The sequence below is a fragment of the Pleuronectes platessa genome, chromosome 4, assembly GCF_947347685.1.
Source record: "Pleuronectes platessa chromosome 4, fPlePla1.1, whole genome shotgun sequence".
In the NCBI taxonomy this organism is placed as follows: Eukaryota; Metazoa; Chordata; class Actinopteri; order Pleuronectiformes; family Pleuronectidae; genus Pleuronectes; species Pleuronectes platessa.
In genome coordinates this window covers 5,283,503-5,305,454 of record NC_070629.1, presented here as the reverse complement: position 1 = coordinate 5,305,454, position 21,952 = coordinate 5,283,503, and the positions used below count along the sequence as shown (strand labels likewise).

Below are 21,952 nucleotides of genomic sequence, written 5' to 3'. Positions count from 1 at the left end.
TATGGCTGAGAAGTGTGATTGACGGGACTGGGACACAGTGAGATCCTACCCGCACAGCTGATGTTGTCAAATGACTGGACACGGCTACAAGAATTGACCAATGGCGACTCAGCGTTTCGGAGGTTTTCCGCTTCCCCTGAAGTTCTTGACAGATCCGACTCCAGATTGAAAGAATTCAAGATGGCTGCTACAGGTAAGAGTGTGTTTTGTATCCAAACTGTATTAAAACCCTCTGACGGAGCGTGGTTTCGCTGCTACTATGACAAATATGCACTGAGCCGTGCTGTTTTACGCATGTGATATATTTAAGTCACGGTTGTGTGTTTTGAGAAAATTAGTAAGTAGCTAACAAACTGATGCGCTGGTAAAGCCCCCCAAGTTGGCTAACGATAGCTGGCAAGTAGCGATGTAAGCATTAAAGCTCGATACAGTGACTGTTGCAGGGAGCTAGCTACTAAGTTAGCTGGGTAATCTCCTCTCCCACCCCCGTGAGCATTAAGCTAGCTAGCTAGCTAACACGGTTTCAGTGTACAAAAGCTTCGATAACTAATCGTTTTCTAGCATTATTTCGCCATTATGTCAGTTCTCAACTACTAACGACCACTCTTAAGTAGGGGGTCGGTTATCTTAAGTCATTCAACTTGCGCCCTTAGAGAAACGTGGCCTCTAAAGCTCAAACTGTCATATTACATAGCAGCAAATCCCATGTTAAGCTAGCTGGCTAACGTCAGCTAGCATTAGCATAATTCGAGTTGTTTGCAAGTTTGCTGCGTTACAACTTCGACTGTCAGCCCTTTATTTCATTGTTAAAGTAACTTCCTGCTTGATAACGTGGTTGGTCACAACAGGGAAAGTTAATATCTGTTGTGTTTGGTAATTGGGACTGTAAACACCACTGTCGTTCGTGCAGCAAAGTACTTAAAAGCCAGACCCAACTAAACATTTAAATAATTAAGATAATTGTTTTCCTCCCCTGTGAGAATCAAGACGTAGCCTTCATGACTGTTTAAAGTAGGTCTGAAGTATCGTGTAAATTCAATGATGTTGTGAAGTCAGGATTTTCATTTGAGCCAATTTTGTTATCTGAGAATCAGGGTTTCTTTAGTGTTTGCCATCAATTTGTCTCCATACGACTAAAAGCAGTGTTAAAAGAGTGTAGATGCATTTATCCCCAACAAACATGCAAATTTGATGTATTTGTCCTTTCAAATTTAATTGTTTACGATGATAGGAATTCTGATTTGAGTAGATCTATTATGTTATATTTGATAGAACATTTATTTACACAAGGTATATTTTCCTCTAACGGAAATATGTCTATGTTGTTGCAGGTTGTAAGTAAAGAGGTAACTCCTGGTTCATGCTGCTGTGCATGAAGCTGTCCTGAGGTTGCAGTGTTGCAAGTGCAAGTACTACATCCCCAAGCTCCTCTTGCATCTCATCATGTCCTCCACCTCTTCCTCGTACTCCTCCTCGGGGGAGACTAGTCCAGAGGATGTACCCCGAGGTGGGGGCACCATCCGAGTCTACCTCCCAAACAAACAGAGGACAGTGGTAAGATGAATGGCTCTATAACAATGATGCAGTAGCATACAAAACATTCATGAATACAAATATGACTAGGTTGTAACTAGTTGAATGAGTAAGAGTTGCCAGTTGCCACCTTTAGGTCCGAACTTTGGGGTGTAAGTGTAATTATTCGCACCAAAATTTAACATCAATCACAACAAATTAAATGAGTAAGCTAGTGGGCAGTTGGTTTCAAGTTTCGCAGATGGTGCTTGCTGCCATCTGTGGCTTATTTGACTCATTATTCCTATCAGACATAGATTTAATTATTCTTAAAAATAGTTGATAAATTGTGCTCTCCTGGTGCCATTGTGCTATATTGTTATGTTAGAGATTATGCTGATTGTGCGTTGTAGTGCAAGTGGTGTTGTCGACAATGTGTTCATGTTATTCAAATCTCCCTGTAAGACACCAAACCACATGTTCTAGCGTATACAGTGCAGAGCATCTAGACAACTCAGTCTCCACATATCTACTCTCTACACTTGATTACAATTTGATAACATTTTTTACAGCCTTTCTTTAAATATTGCAGACAACCTATATAGGCCCTCAGCTCTGATATGCTTTGGGGACTGAACAAACAGATGGTTAGAGAGATGCACTGCTTTTATAAAAGGTTCATAGTATTTGATTGGTAGCATAAACAATACAATAGTTGTGACAAATCTTGTGTGGTAAATGCCATTGAAGCAGCAGCTGGGGTTGACTGACATCCCAGTGTTGTCTGTCAGCTTTGTTGCAGTGGGAACAGGAATGTCACATTGTTTGGGGTGAAAAAAAGGATCTGTGCTCTGGACTGAAGTTTTAGTCTGGAAATTCTCTGTCACAACATAGATCATTTGTAGTGTCAACATTTATTCTGTATGTGACTGTCATTTATGCTTCTTAGTACTTTGAGTATGCCTCCATGTTATCTGTGTAAATGTCAAACCAAAGTCACACTTGTACAAATACAATTTTCTGTTAACAGGTGAATGTTCGTGGAGGACAGACTGTGTACGAGAGTCTAGACAAAGCACTCAAAGTGAGAGGCCTAAGTCAAGACTGCTGTGCTGTGTTCCGCCTTCTAGAAGGGTAAGATTACATTATTGTCTGCTGAATGTCCCCATCCACCACACAGGGATAATGGGTTGTAACAACCACATAAAATATTAAGATAGATAGATAGAGCATAAGAATTGTATTAAGTACACATAATCTGCAGTGAAATGATAGTCTAGACACCAGAACTAATACCAAGCTGTCACTCTAAAGAAGTATATGCTAATGGAGATATTGACAATACAGATATTTTAAGTACAAGATGATTGAAAATTTGAGATGAGAGAAGTAGTATAAGGTAGGAAAAGTAACTGAGCCTGAGTATTAAAACCAAATATAAATACAGATTTAAAGATAAATAATGAAACAATACAAAAGTTGTGCATTAGACTATATCCTGTAAAATATGGTACAGCAGATGTTAAGTGTATTAAAAAATAGTGCAAGAATAAAATTTGTATACATAATATACTAGAGATATAAAAATATGAAGATCAGATAAACATGAATATATGAAAATATATAAAGACACACATGCAAATGTGAAAATGGCTAACATAGCCTGTAATGGTGGCAGTCAGCCTAGTAACAGATGTTGGTGATTAATGCATTTAATCGCTCTCATTTCGCCATGTCTGAGAGGAGTTATACAGTCATCTGTAGAAGCAACCGCAAACAATTGTCACTTGTCTCAGGGCTACATAATTGTATCATGTGTTTTGTTTCTACATTAAATCATTTTGAGACTGACGGCAGATAATTAAGTATTGTGCAGGCTTATCTTGTGTATTTAAGTTTTGATTAATTTGTAAAACAAACAAGTATAAATACAGTTTGTGTGTGGGGACAATGCCTGTAGCTCCCGTTTCAATAGTCAATATTATGATACCTGGCTTCAGATTTGTATTGCAATTGTATTTGAAATATTTTACTTATTTAACACCAGACCATGGGGAAAATTACATAATTGTCATCATCAGACGGTGCCCTTTTCACACCAATTATAGTGGTGCTTGTTCCCAAACAATTCAACCATACTAACTGTGAACTGATGTTTAAACTCTTTGATATTACTTTGTTAACTTTCCAGGTTTATGCAAATCATTAATTCATGATCATCTCTCTTCTGATATTTGTTGGTTCCAGTGGTGTATAAAGTACTTGTAAGCCATACTTGAGTAAAAGTACAGATATCTTACCTGCTGAGGTTCAAATAGTATAGGACCAGTGCACCGAACTTCTAGGGACAACAAAGAACCAACACAACAGAATAAACAAGTGCCCCTTGTGTCTGCCTAAGAACACTAATAAACCATAGTATAAACACTAAACATGGACCTTTCATTTTCCGGAGCGCCGAGAAGACGATCAAACTTGACTCTCTAGAGCAGGGGTAGCAAACACGGTGCCCGTGGGCACCTGGGCTCCCGCGAGTCGCCCGCAAGGCATGCTCTAAATTAAAAAAATAAAAATAAATAAAATTGTAAAAAATAAAAATAAATAAAAAAGAAGTCAAACCGCCATCTCACTCTATGCCAGTGATTCTCAAACTGTGTGGCGCGCCCCATCAGTGGTTACTACTGAAACCTGGTTGAAATATATATTCTATTGAAATTATTGACTCAAAAAAACACGCACATAGTAAATTTCAAGTTATTCAATTAAAAACACATTATTGTCTGAACTAGGCATTGGCACTGATCTTTTGATACAATTTTTTTTTTATCACAAAGTGCAGAATCAATTAATCTACATCAGACTAACACCTATTGTATGTAAGGGCTATTTCTTTATCATGGGATCTTAAATTTCGAGAACATTCACCAAGGAAGCTACACACAAAAACAGATGTAAAATTATTTAAACATAACACGTGTCAGTTTTAAGGCCAAGGTTTGCAAAACAGCTGGGCAACAATGCACTGCCTGTCAGTAGCTTGAACTAAGTTCAGCAAATCCTCTTTAATTGTCACTTTTAGACTGGATTGAAACTAAAATACTGCTGTCCAATTAATTTGCACTATAAGTGTTATATAAGTGATCTGCCTGACACGGACTGAAAAATCTATACACTGCTCGAGTGCTTCACATCTCATATCCAGAGATCATATATCTCTTTAACAGACACAAACCAAGGTCAGATTAGTGTGCATAGACTATTTCAGTCTGTCACCCTCATAGATGTGATCTCTAGGTCAGCTACGCCACCGGTCCCCAACTTTTTTGCGCTACGGAGGCCCTCTGGTACGTTGGAAGATTTTTAATATAACAAAATTGACGAATTGTTAATAGGCTGCCTCAAATTAATTATTGCGTGGTAAGTAACCAGAAAGACTGAGACGGACGGATACCAAAGCGCCATTGCTTTGGAGAGTTTTTTTTGTTATTTAAAATTAAAACAATTAAAAAACTCCACCGATGTCACTAGAGGTATTTGGTGGATAAATCTGCCAAGATAAAATGTTATACGACTAGCTGGGGTATTTTCTCAGTATAATAATAAATGTGAAACTGATGTGTATTCTTATGCAACTTTATTAGCAGCGTCCTCGTAGCATGGCACCAACAACACAAAGTGAGTAACAATGAATAAATCACAAATAAAAAACCAATATAAAGTACATGAAACATAACTAACCACAATGCTGAATCAGTGGGAGCCCTGAGCCTGTTTCTCTGCAACAAGGCGGTCCCATCTAGGGCTAATGGGTGACAATGACACCCGAAGTGTGGTGCTGTTGTCCAGTCTACTCCGTAATTTCGTTTTGGTTGCCATCACAGCAGAAAACCCTGCTTCGCACAGATATGATGTCGGAAATGGCAACAGAGTTTTTAGTGCTCTTGTGGCGATCTCAGGGTATTCTGCCGTGACTTTAATCCAGAACACCGGCAGTGTTCTTGTCTCGAACATACTTTTAAGGCCACCGTCATTTGCAATCTCCAGCAGCTGATGTTCTTCTTGCACAGACATGCTGGATTCACCTGGTTTGTTGACAAATGGGTCCGACAAATATCGTGTGGGTTTGTGTTTAGCGAATAGGTCACGTGACCAAGACAAGCATCTTGACTTGCGTAAAGCATGAGTCATAACGGAGAGGATCCTGTCATTTTTCAAAATAAAACACCGTTCAGAATCAGTTAATAAATAAACAGAAATAATGCAAGTTGTTTATTCTTTCTGTGCGGCCCAGTACCAAATTACCCACGGCCCGGTACCGGTCCACTGCCCGGGAGTTGGTAGCTACGCCACTTACTTGTGTAAACCCAAGGCGACTTTTTATAAATTTATTTTAAGACAAAAAATCACATTTATTAGCATGTTGCTGTAACTTCATTTTCACAAAGTAGGGGGGGAAAAGCTATATTGAAGTTGCTGTTGTGTCACAAAAAACAATGTTTGAGTTGGTTGCCCCTCCGGAACAGACCATACAAACAATCAAGGGAAAGGAAAGGTTGTAAAACGGCTGTAAAATAAAGACTGCAACCTGAGTTTTGCCATTTAACTCTTTTCCTTTTTGTGTCTTTGCTTCTTTAGTCGTAAGAGACTGACAGACTGGGACACAGACATCACTCCTCTGGTTGGAGAGGAGCTTTTAGTCGAGGTCCTTGATGATATTCCCCTCACCATGCACAACTTTGTAAGTAGCTGGCCAACACACGTGCCCTGTTTTTTCTTTTTTTTTTAACGTCTTCTCTAAAATACTTTGTGTTTACACAATGCCAGCCTATCCAGAACTTGAAAAAACACCTTATATTTTGTTTCTTGTTTTTTTCCTATTTCTTTTTTTACCATGGCTTCTTTGTTTTTGCAGGTACGGAAAACCTTCTTCAAGCTAGCTTACTGTGATTTTTGCCACAAGTTTCTTTTTAATGGCTTCAGATGTCAGACATGTGGCTACAAATTTCACCAGCACTGTAGTAGCAAGGTCCCTACTGTTTGCGTCGACATGGATACTGTGAGCAAACGGTGAGTTAGAGAAGAATTCTGTGCCTGTCAAAGAATTATTTTTCACCTTGTCACTGTTTCTGTAACAGGTGTGCCACGCATAGTATAGGTCCCCTGAACTTCAAATATTTGTTCAGAATTAAACAAACTGCACCTGCTATGGTAGATGCAATTTTTAAAAAAAAAAATAAAAAAAAAAATGGTGTTTGACTAAATACATCCCTAATAGTCTACTTACTCGATTTTTCATGTGCTTCCAATAATATTTTGCTGTTGTCTAGAGTTAATGGTGCTGTGTCTGGGGTCAAGATTTAACAGTAACAGTCCATGAGGTAGTGATAAGGATAACACAAATCCAACAAATATAAGACAACAATCCTCTTGTTAAAAAAGGATTAAACATTTCTGCCGCAAGCTGAAATGTTGGTGCTACAGTGAAGGGAATTTGGTTGTAAATCATCAGCAAAAAAAATGTCAACATCCACAGATTAAAAATCGGTAAATAGTTGATTATCACATTCTTTTTCGTTATTTCACCAGATTTATATTTTACTGTCCTTAATTTTCATCTTCTATACTATGAGATCAGAAATACCTTTGTCATCAAACAAAAGGTTGTTGATAAATATGTTTTATTGTTAGCTGGCTATCTTTTTTAGGTCCATATTAAAAAAGCAAACATTTCACATAACCAGAGCCTCACCAATCGGATGTCCTTTGTCTTCCCCTTGTTTCATCATGTTTCATTTTGTCTCATGAATCTCGTCCCCTCACTTTTACCCTATGTTTTGTCCAGGTGTGATCCTAATCCTTGCACAGATGAGTACCCACAGATACTATTGCCAGAAAATTCCCCTTCACAGAGCAACCTAGCCTTAACCCCAGAGCCTGCTGGGTAAGCTCCCTCATGAAATAAATTATTTTTAACTAGAAGGACAGCAAGGTCATAGTCTGTGAAATTGATATGTAAATACAAATAGTTGATTATTTCAATTCATCCCACAGGATGGACCTCTTGTCCCCAACCTCGGCCTTTCACTTCCCCATGCCTGGAGGAGATGGCCAGTCCCTACAAAGGCATCGCTCCACCTCCACTCCCAATGTTCATATGGTCAGCACAGTGGGCCCTGTTAGTGCCAGCATGATCGAGGTCAGTGACCATGTTTAGATTAGATTGGTTATTATTGTAACTGTCTTTCATTGTGAAATAATAAAAATGGGCTAACTAAATAACCGCTGTTCACTTGAACTGTTAAGCCATTATCAGCTCTCCTTAGCTGATTGGACCTTTCGATACAAGAGTCAATACAGCGTCTCTATTTAATCTGCTAACAATTAGGACATTTGGTAAACAAGTAAGCTAAATACAGTTTTTAAACCCAGAATAACTTTCCCTTTAGTTAGGCCTATTACAGAAACAGAATATTTTTGCAGTCTATAAAAAAAAAAAGAGTATCTTTATGCATGTGAAATATTTCCAACCAATTGACCAAAATATTTTGAAACAGAGGGAATATACAACAAACAATTATGTTGTTCAAGTTTGGTACCATGGAATAAAACATTAATACGTCTAAAAAGTCTTTCTGCATATTGAAATAAAATTAATAGATTGGATATTGTTTTTTGTATTTTGTTAGAAATCATTAACCAGATTCTCGTCAGACCTCTGATTTGATTTAAACTCTTTTATTACCAATGTATGAATGTTGTCTAATGTGAATTAACAATATGCTGTGGTTTCCTTCTTTTAGGAAGCACTGAAATACAACATCCCAACAGGTAGGGTTTGAATTTTTTGGGTAAATGTTTTTTGTCTATTTCAGTATACAGTGCCTTGCATAAGTATTCACCCCCCTTGGACTTTTTCCCATTATGTACTGTTACTAACTGGAATTCAAATAGACTTAAATAAACTTTTTCCCGTTTGATCAACAAAACATGCATAGTACTTTGGAGGTGCAAAATAAATTTTATTGTGACACCAACAATAATGAGAACAAAAAAGTTGACATCTGTTGGGTGCATAAGTATTCACCCCCCTGTGTCAATACTTGGTAGAACCCCCTTTCGCTGCAATTACAGCTGCAAGTCTTTTGGAGTATGTCTCTACCAGCTTTGCACATCTAGAGATGGAAAGGTTTGTCCATTCTTCTTGGCAAAAAAGATGAAGCTCAGTCAGATTGGATGGAGACCGTCTGTGAACCGCAATCTTCAAGTCTTGCCATAGATTCTCTATTGGATTGAGGTCTGGGCTTTGACTGGGCCATTTTAAGACATTAACATTCTTTAATCCAAACCATTCCTTTGTAGCTCTGGCTGTATGTTTAGGGTCATTGTCCTGCTGGAAGATGAACCTCCGCCCCAGTCTCAAGTCTTTTGCAGACTGCATCAGATTTTCTTCAAGGATTTCCCTGTATTTGGCTCCATCCATCTTTCCCTCTATTCTGACCAGTTTCCCTGTACCTGCTGAAGAGAAGCATCCCCACAGCATGATGCTACCACCACCATGTTTCACTGTTGGGATGGTGTGCTCAGGGTGATGGGCAGTGTTGGGTTTTCGCCACACATAGCGTTTTGCATTGAGGCCAAAAAGTTCAATTTTGGTCTCATCTGACCAGAGCACCTTCTTCCACATGTTTGCTGTGTCTCCCACATGGCTTCTGGCAAACTCCAAACGGGATTTTTTATGGATCCCTTTCAACAATGGCTTTCTTCTTGCCACTCTTCCATAAAGGCCAGATTTGTGGAGTAGACGACTAATAGTTGTCCTGTGGACAGATTCTCCCACCTCAGCCGTGGATCTCTGCAACTCCTCCAGAGTAACCATGGGCCTCCTGGTTGCTGCTCTGATTAATTTTCTCCTTGTCCGACTCTTCAGTTTGGGTGGACGGCCTCCTCTTGGTAGGTTTGCGGTTGTGCCATATTCTTTCCATTTTCTTATGATGGATTTTATGGGGGGGAGAGATGTTCAAAGCTCTGGATATTTTTTTATAACCTAACCCTGCTTCATATTTCTCCACAACTTTATCCCTGACCTGTTTGGTGAGCTCCTTGGTCTTCATGATGCTGATGTTCAGTAATGATCTCCAACAAACTCTGAGTCCGTCACAGAACAGGTGTATTTATACTGAGATTAAATTGCAGACAGGTGGACCCTATTTACTAATTATGTGACTTGCAAATGTGACTTGTGAATGCAATTGGTCGCACCAGATCTTTGTTAGGGGTTTCACAGTTAAGGGGGTGAATACATATGCACTCAACACTTTTCAGATTTTTATTTGTAAATAATTGTGAAATCCATGTAATATTTCCCCCCACTTCCAAATGATGCACTATTTTGTGTTGGTCCATTACATAAACTCACGATGAAATAAATTTTAATCTGTGGTTATACCATGACAAAATGTAGAAAAGTCCAAAGGGGGTGAATACTTATGCAAGGCACTGTATATCAGTCATATTGTTGTGCTTCCTCACAATTCTGCAGGTCCTGAGCCCTCACCGAAGCCCTCCACCAGCCCTCCCTCTTCCCTTGGCTCTCCAGGTAGGAGACCACCAAAGTCTCCCTCAGAGCACAAGGAGCGCAAGCCCTCCTCATCCGATGACAAAAAGAAAGTGGTAGGTAGTCTTTGACCTTATTTACAGATCACTGATTGTCTTTAGACAGGTGTTCAGAAATCTAATAGTGGCTGGAAAAACCTTGAACATCCATTCAAAAAAGCGTTCTGCAGAAAATAAACAAGTTTAATTTATTGTGAGTTATTAGTTCCGAACTCTCAGTCCATGTGTTGTTTCAGCACCGAGGTGGCTACAGAGACTCGAGTTACTACTGGGAGGTCCACTCTCGAGAAGTGACCATTCAGAAGAGAATAGGTGCTGGCTCCTTCGGGACAGTCTTCAAGGGGAAATGGCATGGAGACGTGGCAATCAAGATCCTCAAGGTCACTGAACCAACGCCTGAACAGTTACAGGCCTTCAAAAATGAAATGCAGGTCTTACGGTCAGTAGTGATATATTTGACCCTTTTTTATATATATACTTTTTTTTTTTTTTTTTTTTAGAGGGAGTACACTGGTAAACAACACAGCAGCTTTTTCTTAGTCTTGAAACTGGTTTTCATGTATATCATTTTCTTTTCATGTCATGATCACACTTACTCTGACACAACTATAACGTTTAAATAACTTCAACGTCATCCGGCCTTGAATGAGACAATGGAATTTCTAACTCTGTTATCATTGCTGTTCTCTGCAGGAAGACCCGCCACGTCAACATCCTGCTGTTCATGGGCTACATGACTAAGCCCAACTTTGCCATCATCACACAGTGGTGTGAAGGCAGCAGCCTGTACCGCCATCTGCATGTCTCTGAAACCAAGTTTGAGACAATGAGGCGCATTGATGTGGCCAGACAGACGGCACAGGGCATGGAGTAAGACCTAACACTAGTTTCTATTTGAAATATTTGACAACTGTCAGTTTTTTTTTACCTTTTTCTAGCACACAATAGTATTCTGAAATAATAGATGGCAATTTGGTAGAGATGGATAATTCTTTGAGTTGAACTTCAAACTTATGTAGATTTAAAAAAAATCTCATTTAACTAGTTTACAATATATAATTTCAAAAGCAACAAGGTATTTCACAGTGTCAGATATAGTGCTGGAGGAGAACGTGTAAGAAAACTGATGAGTCTTTTAAAAATGTGTTGGCTGTTCCCTTGATGAAATCAATGATTGAATTATTTTTCTCTCTTTCAGTTACCTTCATGCGAAGAACATAATTCACCGAGATCTGAAATCAAATAGTATCCTTCTTATTTTCCAATGCTTTTGACTGCCAGTAAAGTGTGTGAGACAGGTAGGTGTTTGTGCTTACAATGCTGTAGTCTCGAACAATCACCACGATAGCAATTTTGAACACAATCTTATGCAGTAAGCTAACCACAAACATGAATCAAAGCCTTTTAATAGGCAGATATATATATATTGAGTGGTAGTATTGGCACCGCAAGATGGTCGTTCTTTGTCTTTACCCTGGTGATTTGTATTTGAAATATAACTAGAAAGCGGCTCAGTTGGCATATACCTCTGCCAAGTTTAGCGCCCTAACTTGTCATGTTAAAGAACGTGAAAAAGATTCTTCAATCTACCTGTTTTTTTGGATCCGCTCCAAAATTGTGTTGGTTCTTTGGGTTATGCCCCACTTCTCAAAATTAAATGGGAATGAGTTCAGTAGTTTTTGTATAACCTTGCAAAATAACTTACAAAAAAACTAGGATGAAAACCTATGGCAGAGGTAACAATAACTGTCAGGGTCAAAAAAGATAAACTGGAAAGGTGATAGCATCCATATTGGGTTAAATGTGTAACAGAAGCAATATCCTCATCGACATATATATATATATATAAAGCGTTCTTAGGTCTCTTGAAAGGCGCTATATAAATTCAAGCTATTGTTATTAAAATTATTATTATTAACATGACATAATAAAATCTGAAGATAGGTTTAGTCAGTTTTTGTTGACGGTATTATTGCACCAGCTGTGTGTTGAGATGATTCCTGAGCTCTGCTGCTAGATATTTTTCTCCATGAGGGCTGGACTGTTAAGATAGGTGACTTTGGCTTGGCCACAGTGAAGTCTCGGTGGAGCGGTTCTCAACAGGTGGAACAGCCGAGTGGATCCATTCTCTGGATGGTGAGCTTCTCATTTACTGTATATCAGGACTTCAGACTAACCTTTTCCTTGGTTGCACTGGTGCGCTTAACTTTTTCATTTGGGTGCACCACTGCATATTTTAGTTGCACCCAATATTTCATTTTTAGTGTCTCATCCCATAGACATAGGTAATTCCATATATAATTCTAGAAATTATTGTAAACTGGAACCAACTTTTTCATGAGTATTATCAGTTATTTGAATTTATTGAAGGCCAACTCCTCTTGCTATATTGTAAACAGCATCTGCATTTATTAACTTTTTCATGTTTTCCTCCTTTGCCCCTCTCAATTATATCTTACATCTACATTTTTTTCAAATTCAACTTGTCCTTCTTTTAGATTAAGCAATATGAACAGTCTTGTCAATCCGGGTACATTCTCTTTGTTTGTGTGAAGCCAAATTTTGTATGATACTATTCGATTCAAAAAATCTGATGTGACGCAGTTTTTTATCTGTGGCAAAGTTCAGTCAGAAACATGGACATGGTTAGTTTGGTCCATTAACCTTTATCTGCCTCCAAGATGATGATGATGATGTAGCATACAGTGCTGTGAAAAAGTATTTGCATATTTTTTTGCATATACGTCACACTTAAATGATTCAGATCAACAAACACATTTTAATATTAGACAAAGATAACCCGAGTAAATACAAAATGCAGTTTTTAAATTATTACTCTGTGAAAAAGGAATTGCCCCCTAAGCCTAATAACTGGTTGTGCCACCCTTGGCGGCTTGTTTGAGGTCATGCCACAGCATCTCAATGGGATTTAAGTCCGGACTTTGACTAGGCCACTCCAAAACCTTCATTTTCAGCCATTCAGTAGTGGACTTGCTGGTGTGTTTCGGATCATTGTCCTGCTGCATAACCAAAGTGCGCTTGAGCTCGAGTTCACGAACTGATGGCCGGACATTCTCCTTCAGGATTTTCTGGTAGAGAGCAGAATTCATTGTTCCATCAAAGCAGCCCCAGACCATCACACTACTACCACCACCATGTTTGACTGTTGGTATGCCGTTGTTTTTATGAAATGCTATGTTAGTTTTACGCTAGATGAAACGCAATGCACAACTTCCAAAAGTTCATCTTTTGTTTCGTCAGTCCACAGAATATTTGCCTAAAAGTCTTGGGGATCATCCAGATGTTTTTTGGCAAATGTGAGACGAGCCTTTGTGTTCTTTTTGATCAGCAGTGGCTTTCGCCTTGGAACTCTCCCATGCATGCCATTTTTGCCCAGTCTCTTTCTTATCGTTGAATCATGAACACTGACCTTAACTGAGGCAAGTGAGGCCTGCAGTTCCTTAGATGTTGTTCTGGGGTCTTTTATGACCTCCTGGATGAGTCGTCGATGCACTCTTGGAGTAATTTTGGTAGGCCGGCCACTCCTGGGAAAGTTCACCACTGTTCCAAGTCTTATCCATTTGTGGATAATGCCTCTCACCGTGGCTCCCTGGAGTCCCAAAGCCTTAGAAATGGCTTTGTAACCCTTTCCAGACTGATACATGTCAATTGCTCTGTTTCTCAACTGTTTTTGAATTTCTTTATATCGCGGCATGATGTGTTGCTTTTTTTTAGATCTTTTAGCCTACTTCAGTTTGTCAGACAGGTTCTATTTAAGTGAGTTCTTTATTCAACAGGTCTGGCAGTAATCAGGCCTGGGTGTGGCTAGTGAAATTGAACTCAGATTTCCCAAAAATGTGGTTAATCAAAGTTCATTCATGATTTATGAAAACTGCATTTTGTATTTACTTGGGTTATCTTTGTTTAATATTAAAATTTGTTTGATGATCTGAAACATTAAATGTGATTAATATGCCAAAAATAAGAAACCAGGAAGGGTGCAAATACTTTTTCACAGCACTGTACATAATGTAGTTCGGTCATCACTGTCCAACTTTGGATAATATGATGGTGATTCAATTAGATTTCCTGCACCTATTATGTAGTAATTTATATATGAATATATATATACATTTATATTATATATAATATAAATGTTGTCCTTTTCTTCCTCAGGCTCCTGAGGTGATCCGGATGCAGGACAGCAACCCATATACGTTCCAGTCTGACGTATACGGCTATGGAGTAGTGCTGTTTGAGCTGATGTCAGGGACCCTGCCTTACTCCAATATCAACAACAGAGACCAGGTTACATCACACTCTGTGTTCACATCACACCCACTCAGTCTAATGCAGGGTATCTGATTCATCCAGTTATTCATTTTTGCTGAGCATGGCAATTGAACATGCTTCAAATTAGTTAATTTGTGTTTCATGCTTAAACCAACAACCTACACAACACATTTGATTTTTATAGCCACTCAATTGACGTTTAGACTGTGTTACAGTTGTCTACATCCCTGGAAAGAATGAATTAGTGAGCAATCGGTCAAATGGATGTGCAGAAGAAACTTGCAGAGGTCCAGGTTTACTTGATGATATTGCCTCTACCTATAGCTTGATCCTGTGCAAATGGCAACAGCCAAAGTTTTTTTTTTGATTTTGAGGTGTGTTATTAGGGATTGAAACTGTGAATTTTATTCCATTTAATCCCATTGTGTGCTTTAATGCTTGACAGTGGACATGCCTGGCACTTGGTGCTGGTGCGATCATCTTAACGACAACAACGAATCCAAACTTCCACTAGGGACACACAACATAGACAGTTTTTGTTCTAAGATGCATTGCTAGATGTCCATGTAATGCTATATGGAAGGACACAGGAAATAATCTCTAGATGCTATATCATCAAAGAGCATCAACACTGATCTTTGTTCAGCGAACGCATAGATGACAATTCAAATACACCTGCTGACATTAAACCTGTATCTTCCTCACTCTTCCTGGTGGCAGCTTAAGCACTGTTTGCTTTAAGAATAAAACTTGATCTTAGGATTCAAGGAAATGCTTTGATGCAGCCTGCATTGTGTGTGCACACGCATTCAGTTTCCAAAACAAACTTAAATTTAGCTTAAAAAAAATTGAACTAATTAACCAAAATATGAAAATGCAGTCATAAAAAAAAGGCCATTTAATAAACATCTTCCCTGTCATTTTTCAAGGTTTGGAGCTGTGTAGCTTTAGTGACTGTTTTATTCTTATAAGCCAATTTTATTTTCATATTATGTATTTTGTCTGTTAACGTTTTAATTTGAAAACCGGAAGTGGTTGGAACATAAATATGAATTCTGCAGGTTTTTATAAAGATCAGCTCTAAGTGTGAGTGATTAGAAAATAGAAGAATCTCTTGTTGACCAGTGCAGAGTAATGCGCCAAGGGGGGCAGATCAATGTGGAGAGCACTGATCACTGTTATAGGCTGTTGTAGGCTGATTTTTTTTTTTTTTATTGAAAACCTTATTTTGTTACTAAAATACTTTTTTAAAGCACAAATCATAAGGCTAGGGAAGATGTATCTCTAGTAGTTAAAGTGATAAATAAAAAAAAAAAGAATCATGTATAGAAATAAAATTCTTTGATGTATTGTGAGGTGCCTAGAGATTCCCACACCTAAAAAACACTGTCACTTTTCACTAACGGTCTCCTGTTTTTTCTTTCTTAGATAATCTTTATGGTTGGACGTGGTTACCTGTCTCCCGACCTCAGTATGCTGTATAGTACCTCTCCAAAGTCAATGAAAAGGCTGATTATTGACTGCCTGAAGTTTAAACGTGATGAGAGGCCCCTGTTTCCACAGGTGAGTGGTGTATAGGTAACTGTGGATGTACTGTAGCTTTCATGACTCACTGGAATTTCGTCTGTCATGTACTTATTGATTTGTAAATGCTGATAATGTTTACTTATTGGCAATTATTAAATTAAGCACCTCCTCAGTTTTTGTTAAATCCAGACCTAATAGTAACAACCACATGTATATGAACATCATATACCATCATACAAGTTTTCTTTACATCTGGTTTGCCTTCATCAGATCCTAGTGGCCATTGAGCAGGTACAAGACCTGCTGCCAAAAATTGAGCGGAGTCGCTCAGAGCCATCGCTCCATCGGGCCGTCCATGCAGAGGAACTGAATCCCCTCCTGTTCCACACCACCAGGCTATTGCCCCTCTAAGCTCCCTGCAGCGGTGGGCAGAGAGGCTGTCAATCAGTCCAACACCACGTCATTCCTGTGCCTCGGAGAGGCCACAGCTGGACCTCCTGACAGACCACGACCCCCCCAGCTCACTCTCTGCCCCCACAGAGCCTTGGAGCTTCACCACTCAGTAACAAAGTGCAGAAATAACCTTAAAATGTTGCTTAGAGTGATAGTGAATGTTGTTCTTCTTTATACAAGTGATAAATATCTGGTCACTCATGAAAGAATGGTTGACTGTATCTAGAAGTAAGTTAAAATGCCTACAGAGATCAGGCCAACAGAGAAAATTCATCTAACAGGTTGACTTCATGAGACACTGACCTTATGCGAGTGACAGGATGTTGACTTGTTTTGACAAAAATGTAAAATCATTATGTTTTACATGTGCACTGCAAAATTGCACTGCTCATTTCCAACAGTAAAATAGTCTTACTCAGTCAGACCTTTGAGGAGCACTGTGATCATGGTCAAACATTTTAATCTGTTTAACTCAGCCATGATGCCTGTTGGTTCAGGTCACCTGATTAGCTTACATACTTCAAATACTCTGTGGTAATGCGCCTCTTTTGGTGTAATGTAATGTAAATGAGGTTGAAGTGCTGAGATGTGAAGCAAGTGATTTCAAAGCAGATGAAGTGCCTGTTTGAGAGTGTTTTTTTTTTATTAAAGATAGGATATTTTGTCTCATTTGGAACCTCCAGTCATTACTGCAGACACAAACAATATATTTAATCACAACAACAAAGCAGCCTGAAGAGGCAGAGGGAGATACACTAAGACCTTTAGAATAGGTTTGTACAAGTTTGTCCATACACTGAGCTATGCAGAACTATTGAACTATGTGAAACTGTCTGCATATCGAAGCATAGCAGTGAAAGACCAACTCTTTAGAATAACATTTCTTTATCTGGACAGATGTCCTTAAGCAGGCACTCCTTTGTCTTTCAAATTACCAAGTAATTTTGAACCCAAGCTTCAATCGACCCACCTGTCAACTGTCACAGTTCAAACACCAAAAGAGGATTTTTACGTGTGGAAGTTGAGTTGTCCAAGCAGGACCTGGTCATATTGGCTGTAAATTCAAACCAGAGATAAGCATTAGATAAAGATGTGCATTCTAATTCTCTTTAAAATCTGTTTAGTCTTAAAACCAAATTGTCTGGGAACAATACAACTGGCCAAATTTAACTTGATTCAGTAATTTTTTTCAGAGTTTTACAAACATAATAATGGAATCATGCTCCATCTTAATCCGCTATCAATTCCTGGATCAAAAGGATTTCAAGTTGTGATGTTATTTACCTGACTTTTGTTTTTGCATTAAGTTCAGGTTGAATGCAGGATTCATTTGTTGGGACCAATATTCTCCAGGGAAGAATATTTCTGATATTCAACATTTCCAAGTCAAAATTTTGCGTTACCACACATTTTACTAATGTCAGTGCAGTAAAACAAAACTTTGAAAAAAATCAGTTAAATCACCCAGGAGAATATTTAAATGTTCTGCTTTGGGGCTCAGTAAACCGACCACTATTAACAACTCCCAACATTTCAGACATGGGTGAGTGTGACCGGTTATCTTGTGTAAAATCAAAAGTTTGCTGGTCTACCCCAACACGGTGACAATGAAAAATTCCTGCGTTTTATTCCACAGATTTCTTTTGTACTAGTTTAAAATCAGAATGTCATCACTCTCTGGATTCCAGGATTGGAGATAGGATGGCTTTTACTGAGGTCATATCATAAATTGTCATTTTTAGCCTAACGAGGAACTGACAAATCCTAGCAAGAGATAGTCATAGGTAAATGTTAAGTTGTATTGCTGCTACATTTTGTGACATTTTCATTTTTTTTCTACACCTAGAACATGAGAGACACTTGTCCCACCTGACCGCACACAGCTTAACACGTATTTTGCTACCCTGTCTTAAAACAAATTCTTAATGCCCTCAAACCTTGCATCATGGATTAGCTACTATATTATATGCATACATGCCCACACGCAAACACTTAAAGTACTACTGTGATTCTTCGGTGGAATAATTGACACTGTGAGTGACGTGGTAATTGGTTCCTCAAAATAACAGTTGTAGACCTTACTTAATGTAAGAATGTTTTGTTGCTTTTTTCCAGGCAAAAAGCTAAATTGGGTTTCTATTGAAACAAGAAAGCATGGGAATCTTTTGATGGAAGTATGATGACAGTAATTCAACATGTTCATATTCTTCCACTAGTTTTTCAATCTTTAAATAAAAATTCCTTCTCCTGCTCTCACCTCTGGAAAAAAATGATCGAGCTAAACAGTGACTTGTTGACCATGTTGCTCACAGTGTTATCTCTGCTTTAGTCATGGAACTAGTTCCTGATGTCTTTTGTCCAATATGGTAAATGGACACACACAAAAACCTCCATTCGTTTCCCCCAGTTACTTTATGACCCATGAGGCAATGCTCAGGTGTATCAGGCTTCATGATGCAATAACTTTCCTATAGGTGGATGTATCGTAACTTAAGCTGAGATGGTTAATACAACCTGCCTTACATAACGCTAGCACAGGGTAAAAATACAGGCTACAGCTACTTTAAGACCTTCCTAATCAAAGATGAAACTAAAGTGGTGTTTTGGTTGTAGTTTAGAGGTCAGTGTCTGCTGCATTACGGGCTCTCGTTGACATTGAATTCAACTCAGGATTGGTCGAACATGACGGCTGCTCCAGTTGTTGGAGATTATTTACTGTGCCTTGTTGATCGGGGTGCAGACTGAAACACAGCTCCCACTGAGCAAAATACATCATGGAATTTAATTTTAGTTTGGGACACTGAGCATTTCAAGGATTAAAAATATAATCCCACGTGAAAGCATTGTACACTGATATTGACCCATGAGATCTGGAGGTGGAAGGTGGGACTTTGTGCTGAACCATGCTGAGAGCTGCTCTCTCAGCTTATCTGATCTGTGACACTAGTGGGAGATACTGTATTTCTGTTGTTAGTGTCTGCACTACCAATGTTAATGATTCCAGTGGGGCTTCAACAGAACAGGATTGTGGCGTCTGCTTAGTGGTTTCAGATCTGCTCTGAATAGAAGTAACCACGCTTGGTGTGGTCAGATTATTAGAGACAAAATAAAAGCACTACTTGAGAAACTTTAGCTTTGGCCTTCTGCCAATAAGGTTACAGAGGACAAACGGTAGCATCAGCAGCAGTTGTACTTTGGGTTGAATAAAGGTTCTGTCAGTAGATACATACCTGATCTTTTTAGTCACAGTACAAGTAGTACTTTTTAACACGTTCCTGTTTGTTTCGAAAGCAAACAAGATACAAAAGTAGATGTTTGAATAATAGTTTCTGTAACAGTTTGCCCAATGGTCATAGAATTGTGGATGTTCAGTTTTCCATTTTTCTAAGCACTTTAAGGACTTGATGTGTTGAGGAGTAGATTTTTGTCAAAAACAGCAGCTCTCAGCCCATGATCCATTGAGTATCTTGTGTACTCCATTGCTAAATGGAGACTGCGTTGAGTGAAATGGTCAGAAGCCAGAACAGCCACTAAAAGGACCTTGTTTTAAGTTTATGTCTCTGTTCACTGCAGTTGCACATTGTTGGTCCAGTTTGTGCTACTGGTCAAGGTGTCCACTGAAACACCTGCGGTCCTACGTAGACATGGTGATCGTTGGGTGGATACAAATACAGAGTGTAGAAATAGCAGCACCTTCCTTAATATTGTATCCACTCTTTCAGGGTGTCCTTTACCAGAGCTTTTACGCAGAAATATTTTCTCTAAATGTTCTACATTTCTGTAGCACTCTCCTGTGTGTGACTGGTCTTTTTCCTGGATCTAAAGGTAACAATTAGGGTAACTCTTTGATTTAGTTGTTTATGCACTTGTTGCTACTATGGTTTGGATTTGATCAATTCAAAGCTCACTGTATTAGCGTTATGATTCATATGAGTCTTGGTTCTAGCGTCACACTTGAGTATAAATACGCTTTCAGCAGCTGTGAGGGAGAAGTGTTGGGTGGTGTTGGGTGCTCTGCTGACCGGCTTCCTGTGTAATACTGTATGTGATGTGACTGAGCATGAAGTGGAACAGATGTTTATGTCTGTTAGTTGTTGACGATTAAACCTTGAAACTTTAGTGTTGTGAAACTAGGGGCTGGGAACCCAAACTATTCTTACTCATTCCAGTTATACTGATGGATCATGGTTATGTGTGGGGGGTGGGCATTTATTAACTGGGGTTGGAAAAGGCAGTGCTTGTCTTACTCTTATTTATTTAAGACCATGGCTCTCTGAAGTGGATGAAATGTTTCCACAGACAGATCGCGCTTTGAAACGTTTATTTCTTCTCCACGGCATCTCCAACAAGAATGTTCTTTTAGGCACGGTACTGTCTGTCCCTTCCAATCACTTTTATTCTGATACCGTTTACTGCAGGGGCATTTGTCATGGCTGTTCTTTTAGATATCTTTAGCACAGCGTAGTTTTGGCAACATTTTGTTCATAGGGTTTCACTACGTTAGCATTTATTAATGGCAACACTTCAGAATACTGTAAAAGTACCTTGTTATTTTGGTGAGTGGTGTGATCAACTTGAGCCTGTCCTGTGATATTTAAGTGTAGCTTTTAAGTATTTGTTTGGCCTGAAGCTGCTGAGACGTTGAAAACAAACCCATCATTTCTAAACAAAGCGCTTTGTATAAACTTGAGCAATAGCAAGGACAGAATGTCTTTTTTTTTTTTTATCTGAATGCAAGATCAGGAATACTTTATAACAATGTTGGACCAGGTTTCCTGTGCATCGTTGCTCAGAGCTCAGAGGGACTTGATGTAGCCAATGACTGTATTTGCCTGTTCACAAAGGACATTTAATCATTGTGGCTCAAATTTTTGTTAGTTTGGACTGTAAAAGACTGTCACAGACAATTTCATCAGGTATCGAAAGGAGGAGGGAAGAGAGTGCCTCACTCACTGGAAATCCCTGTAAAAATGGACCGGAATGGCGTCTTGTCTCATTCAAGATACTGTGCTGCCTCTGGAGACTTGTAGAGCCACTGGAGGAGAAAAGTAGTCTTAACACAGCTGATTGTCTGTCTGAGTGAGAAGAGGATGAGAGCTGTATCAGAATAGTTTTTTTTTTTGTCTTTTCATATCTGTAGACGAATTACAATACTTGTGTTTATAGTTACTGAGGTGTCAGGGTTGTTCCGTTTGCAATAAATGGTATATTCTGCTGTGTACAGTTACATTTTTTTATTAAAAAAAATTGTACTTGTTTATATTTTTTGTGTGATGTTTCAGAAGAACAAAATTATTTTAAGTGTAAAGGAAATCTTAGTATTTTTTTAGTTTATTGTCTTAAAATATTGATGCAGGATTTATTCTTTAAATAAATAAACTGTTCTGTGTTACCTGCTTGTATGTAACTTTTTCTGCTTGCTTCGCAGTTTAGTTTGTGTCTGTATTTTAAATTAACATATTTTATCATAAACGTTATTAACAAGGGGAAACTGAACAGATAACAAGTGTTGATTGAACTCTCGACTCTCAAAAGAGGAAGTGGGTAAATATAC

General features: G+C 38.7%; 1 protein-coding gene across 1 annotated transcript; it reads left to right on the top strand.

Moving 5' to 3' along the window:
* Positions 1 to 36: 36 nt before the first annotated feature.
* araf (A-Raf proto-oncogene, serine/threonine kinase) lies at positions 37 to 21,790 on the top strand. The gene is made up of 16 exons (XM_053420814.1): positions 37 to 193; positions 1,332 to 1,554; positions 2,543 to 2,646; positions 6,148 to 6,250; positions 6,425 to 6,579; positions 7,355 to 7,453; positions 7,564 to 7,708; positions 8,313 to 8,340; positions 10,052 to 10,182; positions 10,362 to 10,564; positions 10,819 to 10,995; positions 11,324 to 11,370; positions 12,143 to 12,261; positions 14,302 to 14,433; positions 15,847 to 15,981; positions 16,216 to 21,790. The coding sequence occupies exons 2-16, from the start codon at positions 1,444 to 1,446 to the stop codon at positions 16,354 to 16,356; spliced, it is 1,830 nt and encodes a 609-aa protein (XP_053276789.1). The 5' UTR covers positions 37 to 193; positions 1,332 to 1,443; the 3' UTR covers positions 16,357 to 21,790.
* Positions 21,791 to 21,952: the final 162 nt, after the last annotated feature.

Coding starts and splice junctions, on each gene's coding strand:
- araf (XM_053420814.1), top strand. CDS start 1,444: ATGTCCTCCACCTCTTCCTCGTACTCCTCCTCGGGGGAGACTAGTCCA. Junction 2,647..6,147: donor GTGTTCCGCCTTCTAGAAGG/GTAAGATTACAT, acceptor TTGCTTCTTTAG/TCGTAAGAGACTGACAGACT. Junction 10,996..11,323: donor CAGACGGCACAGGGCATGGA/GTAAGACCTAAC, acceptor TCTCTCTTTCAG/TTACCTTCATGCGAAGAACA.